We start from the raw sequence: 17,695 nt of genomic DNA, 5'->3' as shown, positions 1-17,695 counted from the left end.
TATGTATTTCACAGCAATCACAAAAATATTTCAAGAATCCATTATCCATTGTATTCATAAGACTTTCGATATTCAATCATTTTAAAACTATCTATGCTCTATACTATACTCTATGCTGAATATATATTTGCAGTAAATATACTGTAACTTCTACGTACAATACACTTTTAGGTTAGTTTCCAACTTTTTCTCTCGTCATAGTGTTAATGAAGTTTTAAAATGTTTTATATAAGATGCACAATATATATATACATACAATTTTTCTGTGATGAATGTCGAGATACATTGACGAGCCACTGTATGACTACGTCTATCAAACGAAATTTTGCTTAAGTTATTTATGCAGTTGGTAAAAATAGAGAAATGTAAGGCATACCGATACAGGATTATCTCCGTGAACTTCAAAGTCGAGAAATAATGCACGAGGGATGAAATAGGCGCGATTGGAGAAGTTGGGTTACGCCCCCGATAGATGCGTCCCTGGGTTCAGGTCGTTCTCGGTGCGAAGGTCGACCCTAGAGAAGTTGGATGACAGCCAAGAACCGGCCTGCTAGCTATCTTCATAGGGGAAATAAATTCACGGGCAAGTGTGCCTTCGTTTTCTGCTGTTCCTGACACGAGAACGAACTGTGGGATGCTTTTCCCCTCTTCACCTTCCTCTCTCCATCCTATTTAATTGAATGAGATCCCACCCGTTCCATCCTTTCTCCTCCTTACTCCGCTTTCGTTTATCGCAGACCTACTTTTTCACGCGTTCAAGTTTTTCTTTGTCTTTACACTTACCCTCTTGTGTTATCTTATTTTAGAAATGTCAAGATAATTTTTTCCTTGGAATTTTTCATCTTACTGCTTACTTTTTATTTATGTTTCGTTTCTTTGTGAAACAGCTCCGTATTTGCTCCCTTAACTGATATTTTTCTACGAATTTCTAATTCCATTTTTTACAGGAGCTTCGAACAATGTTGATTATATCTACTTTGTTTCTGGAAAACTAATATTTTTTGTGGGTCGGAATTTTTCTCTTCGTCCGTGTGTTCTTTCATGCCCTTCCCTTTAACCTTGTGTTTTATTTACTACCTTCCCAACATTTTCATTATCCTCTTTATCTCTATATTTTCCTTATTCTTAAAAATATTTTCTTCTGATTCTCAGTATATAAATATATGTCCATTTTTTCTTTTCGAATACTTATTTTCTTCCTTTTTCACGCAACCTATTTCCTTTTTTCTTCTAATTTCCATTAAACTTCTTTCCTTATCCCAGCTTTGAAGACTATTTTCCGCTCCGTTTTCTAGGAAAACTGCTATTTCCTCCCATTTTCCGTAAATTTGCCGTCACATTTTTCCTCTATTTCCCCCTAATCAGTTTCCTCAACAATATGGCCATTAAAAATCTTGGAAAATAAATTTTCTTAGTATCAGGGGATCCGAACCTTGTTCAACCGCGTGGTGGCCTACCATGTTACCCATTGAGCCAACCATTCCATTTTGGACCTTTGACCTATTTTCATCTATTTCTTCCATTTGAATCCATTTTGTCTTCGCCAGTGGTTTCCAGATGGACAACGGTTCGCACTTTTCTCGTGATTCCCCTCGAAAATTGCTGCACATGAAAACACAGAAGCATGCAGGGCAGTGTTTATCGTGATTGAAATTAGGGTAAATAAGATGTAATGAATTTTCTTAGGAGTCCAGCGGCGAATTATTAATGTTTCGCGACAGGAAATCGAGTTCTTCGTCTTACTGGCAGGTACAAAAGTTGGGCTTTGGAAAAACGCTGCGGGAAACGTCCAGATGCATCGCGTGTATACTAGCGCTCATAAGACTTCTCGAAAAAATTCCAATTTTTAATACATTGTTTGATATATTTGTTATCATTATTGAAATATAGTTATTAAACTTATGAAATTACACATGTTCTTTTTCATTAGAAATGTCAATAATGTTTAGTTAAACATTCTGCTTATATGGTATTTCTAATTTTAAGCCGTTTTGTCAAAAAGCGCGCCTGTTAATAACAGCCTATGCTGTAAATATAATTAAAAGCAGCGCAAATGGCGGAGAACTGTTCGAAACCGCGAAGCATCACGTGATCCAATTTCGTCTCCACTTGGAAAAATTTTTAAATGATTCGCACCGGGAGTGCTCGCGGTACTTTGTTGCCTTAAAAAAGCATTAAATGAATTTTAGTCGACGATGCTCTTAGAAACAATTTTCAGAGTATATAACTATAATGTACACGAAGATAATAAAAAAAAGTCGTTGCATCGTCTTGCTCAGTGCAATTTCATTTTAACGTCTGACCATGCACGAAGTTACTCTCCTTAAAAGTTGGCTACCATGTATAATTCCCGTTCTACTTGTCTGTGTCTGACTACAGTCGATTACATTCTGGGAACGCTATATTCTGCCTGTAAAATTCGTGAGATAGATTTCAGTCGATGATTGTGTCAGAAACAATTTTTGTAATATACAACACATGAAGTATAAAAGATATACACGAAGTATATATTTACACGTGCGATACTCACAAAGATAAAAAAATAAATCGTTCCATTATCCTGTTTACTAATCTTATTTTATGGTCTGTATATATGCTATAAAAATTTTAAAATAAATTTTCATCAGAAATAATTATAATTGAAATATGCCTAAAGTTAACTAAAAATACAGATTATTACAATATTCTGCTTACAGCAATTTTATTGTAAAGTCTGACCATATACAAGGTTATTTTTCTTAAAAACTGAATGTTACTATTATATATCGTATGTATATTTCTCTTCTATTAGCTACAATCTGATTATAGCTTATATTCTATTTAGAAATAGTGTCATTATGTCAAATTTTGCCAGACCATTGCGTGTCCGAGCATATACAGTTTAATTCTATTTATAGCATGTCTAGACAGACATAAAAGCTTTCCAATTTTATCCCGTTTTATTTCTATTCAATTTAACAAATATTTCTGATAAAAGTGAAGTAACTGGTGCTTGACGTGTCTGACTCGTGTGATCGGTTCAAACATTTAGATTCATATGGTAACATTCATATGGTAAACATTGAGATGTTGTTCTGTTAGCTAAAACATTTTCCATAGTTGCACAAGGTTACAATATTTTGTTGATATTTTTTGACATTTTATGACATTTTTCTCCTAGTTCTGACAGAAAGAATGATATTCTATGATTTTAACTACGATCTTAAATTACCCGCTTCGTGTGGATGCATGTTTTAAAGAGAATTATAAAAAATGCCTTGAATAAAAAAAAAAGGAAAATAGGGGAAAAAGCGGATATCGCGCTTTTCTATTGGATATTCAAGGGGATGCGGATGAAGAAGTGCGGGATGCTGGTCAGGACGTGCTGTAAATAAATCCATACCGGTGCAATATCGTTTCTTGCAGCGGCGACCTCGTTAAACGCGTAATGGATAACCAATAGCAGTCGGTAGATTAAAGGACTGATTCGAAATTGCGATCGTTGATCAGCTTAACGAGTCACGACATGCGAGAGGTCTCAAAGGCGTCTATCCATGGAATTGGCAAACGTTCTCTGTTTCCTTTCAGATATTTCCAAAAATATCCTGACCTGTATAGGTCTTTGCACACTGCAAAAAAGGAAAAAAATTGTACTTGTAAAGCAGAACTTTTTTCAAGGTCACTATCCATGAAGGAACTCTTGATATCCTTTTGCGAAATTTTTTAATCCACGAAAAATTTATAGAAACTGATTTGATATAAAAATCAAAATTATTTAAAATTGATATTTCATTTAAAATCAAAATTGATTTGATACATAAATGAAAAGTATATAGCTAATTCATTAATAATTACTTCATTCCATAATGCAATTTACTTTTTCAGCTAAAAATTTGTACACTATTGCATTATTACGAATTAAAAGGAAAATTGCTAATTATTCGAATTTTAGGAAATGAGAAAAATTAAAGAAATTGCTCAGATGTGAAAAGAGCCTTATACTCCCAGGATTACCAATAAGAAAAATGATTTTTTAAAAATTCTGTTCCATTGTGACTCCCCATCTGTAATAAGCCATGGACGTATTAAAAATTAATAGAATGGAAAGTGGAAAAATAATCAGTATTGCTTTGGGTTATGGATACCGCGAAAAAGAGACCCGAATAGGGAATTCCTTTGTCTTGGTTGTGCTGGAAGATGGAGGCCGTGATTGGCCGACCAGTAGCGAAGCACTTTCCTCAAAGAAACGTTCAGGTTCTGCTGAGTTAATTGTCCTCGAGCAGTTTCTCTACATCATTGGCTCGGCATCGGTGCCACTAGGTCATTTCACGGCTCGATTTCTCAAGGAAACGCCTTATGGTATTGTCAGCACTTCTATCGTCTGATCTACTGACTTCTGACTAGGGAATTTTATTCATGGCACGCATTGATGCATTGAAATTAAAATTCGATGAAATTTACACATCTTTTTTCTTACATAAAAGTGAAAAGAAGAAGAAGAAGGAAAATTTATTTTCTGGAGCAAGTAGAAAAATACCAAACAAATGGTTCATACGACAAAAAAATAGCGTAGATACATCGACAAAGGGATCCGATCAATCACACCAGGTTCTATTTGACAAGAACCAGTTACCACTTTCAGCGGACTGTAAAAATATCCACGGGTCATCTATGTCCATTTTCATGCCTTAAAATACAGTGAGTAAATCAATGGATGGATGCAACGAAGCGTAAACGAGTATCCATCGAACGAGATTTCATTCGCCGGCTGTTCTCAATCTGTCAGGTGATTTATCTGTGGCAATGGCGGCAGCAAAGTTACCACCATAGGGTCTCTGATCCCGCTAAGTTTTATTTATGCGTATTGGTAGTAACAGAATTTTTATTTGATAACTTCAAATTAGGCAACTTCACACCTCTCCTTAAATAAAGTTTCTAGAGGGCCGCAAAAAAAATTTATTTTTCACCTTGAATAAAAATCTCATTCCTACAAATATATTGAAAGTTTGGAAGTTTCGTTACTTCATGGATAGATTATGTACAAACTAACCTTGAACCTTGAACCTAACTGTACCTTCACAGGTTGGTTCATGACTGAGGAGCTTCTGAGGCATCATCTGTGCTGCGATTTCGCGTTGCGTTTACGTATCTCGGCTCATTCCATACGATAATACTACTGTCTGGCATGAAATACGTCTGGAACGATGATATAATTAGCGGTGAAACTGGAGCACACATTTCTGACGGCAGACAGAGTTGACGTTTACCTGGCTGTTTAATTATAACCTCGCGTATTTTGCCTTTTGTTTTTGCTTTCCCATTTTCTCTCGTTTTCCTTCTTTTACGACCGCATTACTTCTTCTAATTGCTTTGCTGCTTATTACCTTCGGCGTTTCTTCTACCCTGTCCACGGTCTTAGTCGTTCTTGCTTTTGCTTGTTTGCTAAACAATTATCGTTTGAGGTTAGGGTTAACCTAACATTCACAATTCACATTGTTACACATGCGCATGGTTCACAATGCGTAACTACAATGTTCACGAAACGTCGTAACTTTGTTTCTTTCGGACTCAGCTCTTTCTCGGGAACCTGTTCGACGAAATAATGTTAAATATAACACTGCCAAGCGTGTAACAGGCTGAACTGCGATATCCTGAGCCGCGAAAGACTGTAACCTTGTTTTCCCTCACTGTACAAGGTATTTAAAAAATTGTGGTACAAATAGGAAGTGGGTGGTAATGTATGACAAAATAAAACAAAATTAAGTTGAAAACTGAAGGTATTGCACGTAAAGATACAGTTTTCAGTTAAACAAGATAGGAAATTTAGTCTCCCCAAATTTTTTTCTATAATTTGATCTTATTTGTTCAAAAGAAGCATACTTTTTCCAATTAAATCACAATTTCTAGGACACTCTGTATAATTCGAAGTGTAAGGGTGATTTTGTGCAAACTGTGAATGTTATAAAGCTTTGGAGGTTATTGTAGGTTAGGTTTTCTCGTTAAAGAACAGGAAGTGGTGAACGAAGCCACGTTGAGCAGCTTATTTCTGATTAACCATCGCGATTCTCCCTTAATTACGAATTAAAACCGAGCAGAAAAAGAATAGAATAGGGGAGAATGCAATTTTCTGAAAGTTTCGCAGAAGGTTTTCTTGGGGGGACACCTGTTCTCGTTCGAAAGAACTTAGAACCTCGTTAGGAATTAATGTGAGAACTTGGAAGTTTTTCATCTATCATATTCATCCGGTAGCACCTTAGTTGGCTTCTTTCATAAGTACCCTTCTTCAACAAAGTTGATATTCTGATGTAATCTTTAGGTTAAAACTAAACTAACCTAATTTATATATTATTAACTTTGCTTTTTAACTGATATCAACCTTACCAATCAAATTATTTTTTAATATTTCGACTATTTTCTCTGCGAATTTGTTGCGAGTACATCCACCGTAAGTCTCGCAAATCTTCAAGAGATATTTACACCCTTTTGGAGCAGAAAAAATAGGTGCGTTTCACCTTGGCAAGCTCTTGGCGAACATCTAGGTTAGGTCGTATCGCGCTTCTTCATGCAGAAGGCAGTTTAGTAGCCGGCGGCCCCGTTTATCGCCCGTTGCGGATGCACCGTCGGCCATAAATAAACAAATGAATCGCGCTTCATAAATTTCCTCGGTGCACGAATCCACCATCAAAGTTTGGTAAAAGGGTAGAATTCTCGCTTCCATGCCTTTCGAAATGAATGGCTTTGGACGAGCCTCCTTTTGAACCATTAAAAGTTCGAAAAAGAACTTTAAACGACTTTATGGCGAGTTTGGCATTAGTCTTGTATCATTTGACACATTTGTTGCTATGAAAATAGCCAAGCAGGCGATACTACGTGAAAAAATATATCGAAAATATGGAATGAAATTTTTCTATCGCCTCCTCATGCTGCACACACCTAAGCCAGGTTCTCATTAATTGCGAGCGAGGTTTCTCCGAGAATATGCACTAAATTAGATTTTCGTCGAGAGCTTGGAGAACTTGTTTGATCGTGGTACTTCCAAGTTAACCTCTTTCAAACTTTTCACTGGGGTGGTTAATGTGTTATCTGACGCCATGTTTGAAATCGTTCAACAGGAGCGAATTATCCGGGGCAAATCAGTTAGTGCCAGATAATAGGCGTTTACGAAAAAAAATCTAAAGGAACCTCGTAATCTATTTTGAACGTTTCGAAGTTCGTTCCACAAAGGAGGATGGAATTCTTTGCAGATACCGAGTTAACTCCTAAAATAGTTCCTCTAAACTATGTTTTACGAGAGTGTACATGAGATAGGAGGTGGGATTCGTAATTTTGGAGGTGCACAAAATTCACAGTGGTACGAAAATAAAATTTGCATGGCATCGAGAAACCTCTGAACAAGTTTTCTACCTAATAATCTTCGAAACTATTTGCCAAAATTTTCTTCTTTAAATATCAAAATTGCAATTTCTCTATAACGTTCTTAATTTTAATTTGTATTATACACTTTACGCCACTATGGTTTTTATCGAGTTAAATGTGAGGCTAAATTTGGGGAAGGTTAGGTTACAGTTGAATTGGATTTGGGTGAAATTTGGGTTAGATTACAGTTTAGGTTGCTTTACGTTGTTACTTAATTTTAATTTACTTGGTACTTGGTTACCTAATTTTAATTTATATCGTGCACGAGAATAACCACTAATGGCCTTCATCACGTTAAATATGAAATATCAAATAAAATTGTTGTGGTCAGCTATGATCCATGCCAGGATTAATAAAGCTTGATAAATTGCGGCAAGGTATACGCTTGGTAGTTTGACGTCAGAAGGCTATCTAACCCAGGGAGTTGAACGATATGGATAGTGATACAATTAACAACAATATACTGCAGTTTGGAATTTCAGACTCAAAGAGACAACGCAGATGGAAGAGACAACATGCACTGCACGCATCAGTCGCCAACAAACAATCGCGTACAAGCTCGTCTCTCTGAAAGATTCGACATCCGGGACTTAGATTGCGTCGTGGAAATCCCACCTCAGAGACATTCCATTATTATTCCCAAAAATTTCCTAATTTGTGATGTGCATCTTCCTTTTGGAAGATATGAGAATGAGCATTTTAAGAACTAATATTGAAAGTAAAATTTCGGTATAAAGTATTACTTTTGAGGTTAGAAATCGTTTACGAATAATGATTAACCAATGAGTTTTAAAAATTATATATATTCTATTCTCACAAGAATCCTTATTCCTTGTTTATTCTCGTCTGCCATGTTTCCTAATCTCTCTATAAGCCTCTACAGGCCTCTTTTTGCTGAAACTATGAGCATGAACATTTTAGAAATTATTTAGAAGATTAAATATCAATACGAAATGTTGTTCTAGAGGTTAGGAGTTCACAAGTAATAATCGACATATTTTGTCCTCACGAGAATTCGTTTCGATTTCCTTCCTAACTTTTAAACTATCTTTTCGTATAAAAATTTCAAGAACGATTGTTTTTGGACGCCATTTTCTATTTTTGAGTGAGCATTTACATGTAAACGAAACGCGCCCAGTCATAAATTTTATTGAAGCGAAATAAAAATGTAAAATAGACAGAGAGAGGTTAGGTAGAAGTTTCATGAAAGAAAAATCGCGTAAAGTTTTCGAAAAACTGATCGGAACTGTACGAAACCGCGTACGTGTCCGTTATGACGGGAAATGCCGCGTCGCAGACCGACGAACCACTTTTGTGGCTCGTTACCAAGTAACCGGAAAAATCACATCCCGCCCCCATTGCGCGGGGGTAGCTGAAAGCTCGCGATTATTTCTTGCACGCTTGTGTGCATGCCCGAACATCATCCGTGAAATTGCGAAACTTTCATCCGCTATTCTATCGTGCCGCCATCTCGCCTTTAATTGGCATTTTCATTTCGCGTGCATCCTACCTCCGCGATGGAAACGCACCAGAAACGACCGCTATAAAAACTTGCTCGACGGAGAAATTCCAAAACAGTTCTGATACTTGGAAAGTAAATTGCCAACTTAAACTTGATGCGATTTAACTCAAACTTAACTCCAATGTAACTGAAAATTGACCCAGATCTAATTGAATTTTAACCTAGCTTTTCCCAAATTTCATTCAACCTAACACAAACCTAAATTATTCTCAAGTTTACCCAAATATAGTATAAATATAACTTTAACGCTAATCTATAGGCGTGGTCACCACGATCTAATTATTTTAAATGAAATTTTGCTTTTACTCAAATATAGTCTAGATATAATCTAACCTAATGCAAACCTAACTTATAGGCCACCATGGTCCAATTATTTGAAATAAATTTCTGGATTCTCTCGTATATTTGGATACCATTTTAATATACAGATAAATCATTTATCATCAAATATTCAGCTGTATGGATTAAGGCAGTATTCGAATTGAAAGATGTCAGAGAGCTTAAAATGTAACAGTTGATTTAAAATGGGCAGGATTTGGATGCATTAGAATGGGTCTGTGAGCGATCGGACAACATTCAGGAATTCCATTAGCATCGCTGAACGCAAGGGACATTTTCATAGACGCCACTTTCGGAGCGTGCTTTGAATAATTTATCTGCGAGTACCTTTCACTGAGTGCACCTTTTTTTTCCTGAACGATTATCCTTCCTGTTTACACCCTTGCACAATCCTCTTTTCTCTATTGCGTCTATGCTACACTCTGGAACTACAGTGGCGTCTTTCACTCTATTTTCAGTCCACTGTCTTTTTCTCCTTGAAAATAGCACCTCCCTAAATGGAACAGTCTGTTCTAAAAATTCTTTATTTAACTTTTAGTATCACTTTCGAAATATCTCAATATTCTCTCTTCTTTTATCATTTCTAATTAACTTCTTCGTTGCACAAGATATTTCTTCAATCTAAAGTTCTGATTTCGAACAATTATTTACAAAATATTTCGATATTTGTCTATCTGTTTCGTCTATTTTTTATTTTATTACTCTTATAGACAATGTCGTCGTAGTTTTAAGAAATGAATTTTTGGTTTCGTACAAAATTGAGATAAACGTTTGAAAATGGCATCTATGTGGAGAAAAGTTGCTAGAAATAAATGTTGATACGCTAGAATGTCCTGGTCGCGTGTTGGATAGGTGGTTTTCTGTTTGGCCGTGGTTTCCCCGGGGCAATATGGTTCCTAGCAAGTGACTAAGAGTGATGAGGTCGCGGGACGTAATTTTCTTCTTTCGCGTGGTTCTTTCTTTCCAGGGATATCGTGTGGAAGGACAAAAGACGCACGCTGCGCAGACGACGTCAGACGTCGCTGGATAATAAATCGATAATTCGCCTGTGCGACTTCCTAACCTTTCGAAAATCTATGAAGGACACTATCGAACCCATCCGCGAATCTCCATGTCAAATTTTCATTCGTATCCAATTATTCGATTCTAGGGATCTGTTTTCTTAAATTTGACCTCCCCATTTTTCTGTTGACTTTTCTCAATTTTGTATACTAGATCTCAATTTTTCTTTACGAAATAAGGAAATATTTAAAAAATTGGCCTTTTCTTAATGAAACAATAAAAAGTGCAGTGATTTCTCGAGATAGTGAGAAATTTTCAAGTAAAAAATCTCGAGTCAAATAGCTAAAACTGGGAAATGTTTCTAAATTTGAATAAGTGTGAATAAATTTAATTTTGTAAAATAGAAAGTAAAGGAGAGATACCGAAGTGCAGGCGTTTGTTAATTAGGCGAAGAGTAGGGAATTTCGGAATGATGAATATTGCCATTAAAAGTGTCCCTGGTAGAAAGAAAAGTTGACACCGTGAAATATGAGTCAGCCAAATTCAATTAGACTAGAACTTTGTGAAGTTGATTTAAAATTTTGTCGACAGATTTCGACTATTAACTTTAACGTTTCTTTTCATTTTCAAATTTCAGGAGAAAGATGATCCTGTTTATTATTTGTTAAATATTTTGATGGCATTTGGTTGCAGGAAAAATGAAGCTCGAATTGATGAACCGAGAAAAGGGCCTGGAGCTCTTCGGGAAATTTATACGAACGAAGAATGTAGACAGTCTTCAGGGTGACCAGAGGAAAACTGGGCCGGAGCCACTGCATCCGACCGATTCCAAGCAGAAATTACAGGCAAGTATCTTCTCATACTAGGTCTCCATTCTCTTTTGAACTTTTTCAAACATAACCTCAAACAATCCAACTGAAAACGGGTTCAATTCTGCCTCTTGAACTTTTGATATTGTAAACAACGATCCTAATTTTTCAGTAATTTCAATTATCTTAGCTCTCAGAAATATACGAAAAATTTAAAAAGGAAACTTGTACAAAATTAATATTAATTTATTCTACGATTCTTTTTTTCTATAAAATAATCCTAATTGCTCTTTAAAATTATAATCGAATATTTTAATAGCTTTACGGAAGATTTTACCAAATATTAGTAGAAAGATATAAAGTGCCAATTTGTCTCATAGGGACTTTTTATTTCCCCTAGAAATACGATTCTTTCTGAAAGATTTCCCACTTGCACGGTTTGATACGATCCTCCAGCAAATCAGAAACTTTATTTATCTCATCGAATGGATGTTGGTTCGCGTAGGTAGGTACGCTTCGATAATAGATAAGGTGAAATAGAGTCGTGGAACAAATTTAACTCTGCTTTTTGTGCCGGGGAGCAATCTCCATGTTTCTTTCGACGACAAGCCGGCTGACATTAAGATTCTGGATTCTTGAGAGGAAGAAGCATCTGTGTACGTGTTATCCACCTGCACGTATCGATCCCTAGCTATTTTTAACAGGATTTTACAAGCCCTTGCGCTCGACTCCTACGCTACTTCAGATCTCCTATTCTGGCTAGGTGATCAATCATCGCGATGATAGACCATGGGGAATTAATTTCTTTTCGCAATATGTTATGTCTTCGCTCCTACACATCATCTTTCTTGTCTGGTAAAATAGGGAAACAGATTAGTGTCCTGATATATTAGGACGTTCGGAAATTGTTTCCCTCAATTTAGTTATTTTCTTTTCAGTGGAAGTCTGTGTCTGTTACTTGATTTTTTTTTTTTTACTTGAAAAATTGGGAAAGAGAGTAATCTCTTCACGAGTTGGGATTGTTTGAAATTATTTAGTGAATTTTGTTTTTCTTTATCACCAGATATGGTGAGAAAACTTGTAAAAATCCTCTAGATATCTTATAGAATTTATTTTTCTTATTTTGAAAACAATGGAAGAAAATAGTTTCTTTACATTTTGGAATTTCTTGCAGTCACTAGAATTTGATGAAAAAATTCTTGCATATTTATCAGTATATTTTTCTCTTTTTTTAAGAAATTCGACAGACAATTTTCTAATGCCAATGACATAATTCTTCTACAGAGGACTAAATATATTACTGAATATTATATGTATATATAATATTGCATTAAATATTGAAAATAATATGAGATGCAATGTTCTATTAAATACTATATTAAAGCAAGATTATAAAACAGGTTGTTAGACGAAAGTTTCTGTGCTACAGAAGTGCCTGACGACTCTGGACCTGACGTCCTTGGGGGTTGGCTCCTGCGTCGGGACAGGGATGTACCTAGTCGCGGGGATGGTGGCGCGCAGCGTCGCCGGGCCAGGCGTCGTCATCTCCTTCATAATAGCGGCCATTGCTTCCATCTTTTCCGGTAAGTTAACTCCTACAAGAATTTGTAAAATTTATGCGAAATAGAAGAAGCGAAAAACTTGAACATCAAAAAGAAAAGAAAACGAGTATGAAAGCATAAATTGCAAAAAGGTACAATTCCACCAATCAATATTTCGGCAAAATCAGTTATTTTTAATTCGTTATTAATTTCGCTCATTTTTTCTTAATGTTTCAAAATATGGTTGCTTGCTTCCACCAATGACAAAAGCATCTTGCAAATTTTCTGATATCTCGCTATTCTAAGTACAATTGTAAATACTGAAAAATGTAGCCAACATCCAGAAACAAAATATTGAAAATAAAATGAAATATTGTAAGATAAATATCAGCCTGTAATAACAAGCCCAAGGATTATGTGTTTTTCCCTCGAGATGAAGGATGTTTTAACCCTCTTGTGTGTTAGAGAAACGTTTGGGAAAAGTATAGTATACGCAGCTGTGGGAGCAGTATGTCTTCATGGGAAGCGTTGTTTTACCATCGCTGCCGGCGAGAATTCTCGACCGTATTTATCGTCGGCTAGATACGCGGTCGGATTAGATTTACGGTGTTTGTGTGGCGGAAACCGTCGAGAACGGTCCAAGGCGGTAAAACATCACATGATCCAATTCTGTTTCCACTTGGAAAGATTTTAAAGCGGCTCACGCCGATCGTATACGCGGTTCATCGTTGCCTTAGGGCGCGTTTACACCAGACGAATGAATGCTCGATCGCTCCCTACTCTAATGAAATTATCCTCGTTTGAACGAGGGTTCGGGACAAAGATCAACAAATGCATATAATTCCTAATATATAATTTTTCCGAAAATCGATATCAGATGATTTGACGTGTTTAGAAGCCTGTTTATCAAATCTTTATAAAGAAATAAAACGAATGAAATTATCTTTACGCATGTACAGATGACCTCTATCGCGTAAATAGCCGGGAAATCGCATATCATCGTACGCCATAAAAACATTCTTTCTTATTGCTCATTCTTTCTGTGACGAGAACAATCGATGCTGTTTTCAATTAGAATATTCACAAGAATGCTCATTTTAAATCATAAAGTGAATTTTAGTCGATGACGCCATTAGACAAAATTTTTGGATGCGCAACTATAATATACGCGAAGATAATTAAAAGATAAATCGTCGTATTGCCATCCTTAGGGGAATTTTATTTCAAAGCCTGACTATCTACGTAGTTACTCTCCTTAGAAGTTGGTTACCATGTATAATTCCGTTCTACTTGCTTCTGTCCGGTTACAGTCGATTATATTATACTTGGAACATTGTATTCCGCTTAGAGAATTCGTAAAATAGAATTTAGTCGACGTCCATGCCAGAAACAGTTTTTCTAATGTACAATACATGAAGTATATCTTTACACGTACGACATACACGAAGATAATAAAAATAAATTCTTCCATTGTCCTGTTTAGTATAACTGTATTCTATGGTCTGTCTATATGTGAAGTTACTCCCCTTAATATCTTGTTTCATTTGCCCGTCTGACCACAGTCTGATCACAATTGGTGATATTCTACTTGTAACACTGTGTTGTACTTATCAAAATGTTGAAACGAATTTTAAATAGAAATAACTGCAATTAAAACACACGTGTTAAGTTAACGAAAAATACAAATTATTATAATATTCTGCTTACCGCAATTTTATTCTAAAGTCTGATTATACACAAAGTTATTCTCCTTAAAGACAGAATGCTACGTATAATTCTATTCTACTTGCTATACTCGGGATATAGCTTATATTCTACTTACAAATCGTGTTATCATGTCACATCTTAAAAGACGTACAAATGTCTGACAATGTACAGTCTGCTTCTACTTATAGGCTGTCTAGACAGATATAGCCTGGCTACACTTTCCTTTGTCCGGCCGGTGTATATCATGGGATACCTTTTAACAATTGTCTAATTAGTTATAGGAATCGTTGTTTCTCTACAGTATAAAACAGAATCAACTAAAATCCTGTTTTTTAATTATCTCATTTGAATTATTCTCTTTGAGTTCTCCTAATGGATTGAAATCAAATTTCCATAAAAATATATCAAAATGAACGCGTGTAAGAACGACCAATTGAACAGATATCCGAAAATTTCAACGTTGTGGCATAGTGTTCAGATTCGTTCCATAAATTTTGCAAAATCAAGCTTCACAGAGCTTTTAAACTTATTTTCCACTTTGATGCCATACCATAGAAAAATGTATTGACCTTGAAACCTCTACAACACTAAATAGTCAGTTTAAGCGATTTCATTTTATCTGATAAAATCTTTTACCACTTTCGTTGCAAAACTATTTTCTCAAAACTACAGTTACATGACACGTGGTATTATCCATTTTCTCATCTAACTTGTATCATCAAACCTTCCCTCGCCGCTGGAAAAACTCGTTTTCCTATTTTCCCTATATCAGGCCACCGGTCACGAATATAGTCCATGATCACCATGGTGCACGTGCTTCCATACATCTCTGTTTGCTGACACATATACGCCAGGACAGCTGCTATGGCTCGAGGCGAGTGGAAAAGAATGTCGGATTAGATTTACGGGCTGCACATCAGCCTTGCTTTCCTGTAACCAGACGCGTGAATCCCATAACTGTACGTGGATTGCTACGTGGCGATCTTACATAATACGTTTGTCTCTTAGTTCTCTATGATATACAATAATAATGTGTTATAAAAAGATATGTACAATATATTATATTATCTTTAAAATATAAATATCTTCTCTATGAAATATATTCTTGTTGAGGATTTTGGATCTTTGAAGCCGAAATAATGTTATGGGAACACAAAATTTACACCTTTAATTAATGTTTGAATAATTATATATTTACTTAATGGATGATCTCTATTATATTTATCGATACATAACTGTACGCGTCTCAGCACTTTCTTCTATACCCGATATTAACCGACTGTCCTTCCAGATGCTTCTAAGGACTGAACTGTTTACCTTCATCTGTTTTCGAGACGTCGCGCATACACACACTTCTACACACTGATACTCGCATACAAGTATTCTTACTGCGCGTTTAACTTAGTCTAGCACAGAAAATTATACATATCTCAACAATTCTTTTTGATGCAAAGAAGATGCTTGGTGCTGCATCGATTAATTTTCATTTTCAATTTGTGAAAGTAAAAATATGAAATATGTTCAGTTAATGGAAACACATTGTATACAAAATATATTGATTGATAAAATATATTACAACAATACACAGGACATTGTATTAATAAATTTTTATTTCCAACCTGTGAAAGTTAAGATATTTTCTATCTAAAATATGTTATATTATAAAATATTATATATCATATATAATATTCTTTCTAAAATATGTTAGTATCCTTTTCGAGGTAAAATATATTGTACCTTATCTTATAAAGGAACAGCATATTGTATCTTCTTCTTTTTTGCATTAAAGAAAGTATTTAGAGAAGATTTTTGAGTTTGAAGAAAACATACGATATGTTTCCTTCTCATATCGAAGAGAATACTAACATAATTTTATGCAGAAAATATTTTTGCTTCCATAAATTTCCCACAAGTTAAACAAGAACACAAGCTAATTATTCATTCGTTATTCTTGCTATCACGGTGTTATTTTGTCCGATATTTGCCGAGTTAAAAACCAGTTTCCAGAGCGAAGCTCCTACATCTGTCTCGATAGCGTAAATCTAAAATATCACGAAAATTGCACGTTGATATCCTCGCGAAGTACGCTAGTTTCAGAAATAAACGAATTAAACAAACACGTCGTAAGCGTGCTTAATTATCATGTCTGAAAATCCACCGCCATACGTTGAGATTATCGGCGATGAAACGCGAATCGAATATTTTAATATTTATTCGAGCGAGGTACGTGTCACGGTCAATGAAATAAAAGAAAAAAAAAAAAAGTGAAAAATCAGGAAAGAAATTGACGCCGTGAGGCTAATTAATTTAAATCATTGCAGGTCGTACTCGCACATCAATTAGCGGCCTTTAAACGCGTGAAGCTTTAATCAGTTGTTACATCAGAACGTGGCTGGTTGTCCGATCGAATCAACCAACGGATTAAAACGTCGATAACTGATGTACGCCGGTGCCGACTGCTAATTTATCATGTCATATCGTTAATCGCCGCCTCTGCCTCATTATTCTGTTGATGTTTCTCTGGCTACTATCCATCGATTTTTTTTTTTCGAACGCGAATCAGACGTTTGAGGAATTTTTTGCTATTTCAGTGAAACAATAGCTTGACAAAGCTTGTTGATATTAATGAAAAAGGGCGAAATGGCTTTGAGGGCTTTTGTGATATTTTTCACTGGAAAATGTTCTCAGAGGAATTTTCAATACGGTATAAAACTTTTGAAACTATTGAAAATGCAAAATTCTTGGTTGCTTTACTTATAAGTATTTTCAGAACATTTTTTATATTTAGTTAGAATTAACGTTGGGCAAATTTTTTGATATTGATGAAAAAAGAAAAAAAAATGAAAGAAAAAAGGATTTTGGGAATTTGCGTGGTGCTTTTAATTTGGTAGAATTTTCACAACATTTTTCATATTGTATTGAAAAATATTCTGGCTACTTTTTCTTCATATTATGTAGAAATTAATTAATTGTAATAAAAAATATTTTTAGAAACTTTCCAAATATTTTACCAACAGCTATTTACAAATTTCGTTATATCACATCAAAGAAGGTTCTGAGAATTTTTCTCATATTCTCCATCGTGTTATCGTGGACAGAAATCTAAATCGTGTGATTATGCATTTGATTGGCTAGAAAGTTCAGCCAGTTTTTTATGCGGTAACCTCCTTTTACCAAACATAAAGAATTTTACTAAGAAATGTATGAACCAAGTTAGATTGCAACCTTTGAAATTCTACGTTACTTTCTGTCCAAACTAATATCTGCTCCTGCTGAAAATGACAACGTGAGTTCTCGCTCGCCATCTATATGCAGATGCGCTAGTTACAATAAATAGTAACTAGAAGATAGTTCTAGATACAATCGATAGATTTAATCGA

The 17,695-nt window shown here is 35.3% G+C and overlaps 1 protein-coding gene and 1 long non-coding RNA gene across 4 annotated transcripts in view; one reads left to right on the top strand and one right to left on the bottom strand.

Annotated features, from left to right (window-relative positions):
- The window catches only part of LOC122576569 (probable cationic amino acid transporter), a 70,851-nt gene that overhangs the window by 21,520 nt on the left and 31,636 nt on the right, over positions 1–17,695 (top strand). For both annotated transcript variants that reach the window (XM_043747054.1, XM_043747053.1), the window contains exons 4-5: positions 10,952–11,103; positions 12,497–12,650. In XM_043747054.1, coding sequence (XP_043602989.1) covers positions 10,957–11,103; positions 12,497–12,650 — 301 coding nt within the window. In that variant the 5' untranslated portion in view covers positions 10,952–10,956. The remainder of the gene's footprint in view (positions 1–10,951; positions 11,104–12,496; positions 12,651–17,695) is intronic.
- On the bottom strand, positions 267–6,494 carry LOC122576577. Of its 2 annotated transcripts, XR_006319797.1 has the most exons (5): positions 6,361–6,494; positions 5,247–5,566; positions 5,054–5,175; positions 3,383–3,608; positions 267–1,602 (listed from the first exon to the last, which is right to left on the bottom strand). It is a non-coding gene; the product is annotated as an uncharacterized LOC122576577 (long non-coding RNA). The 2 variants fall into 2 exon arrangements; XR_006319796.1 differs by lacking the exon at positions 6,361–6,494 and having other exon boundaries at positions 5,247–5,940.

The sequence above is a fragment of the Bombus pyrosoma genome, linkage group LG16 (genome assembly GCF_014825855.1).
Source record: "Bombus pyrosoma isolate SC7728 linkage group LG16, ASM1482585v1, whole genome shotgun sequence".
NCBI lineage: Eukaryota > Metazoa > Arthropoda > Insecta > Hymenoptera > Apidae > Bombus > Bombus pyrosoma.
The sequence above is the reverse complement of the archived record's forward strand: the minus strand, read 5'-3'. Positions and strand labels throughout refer to the sequence as shown.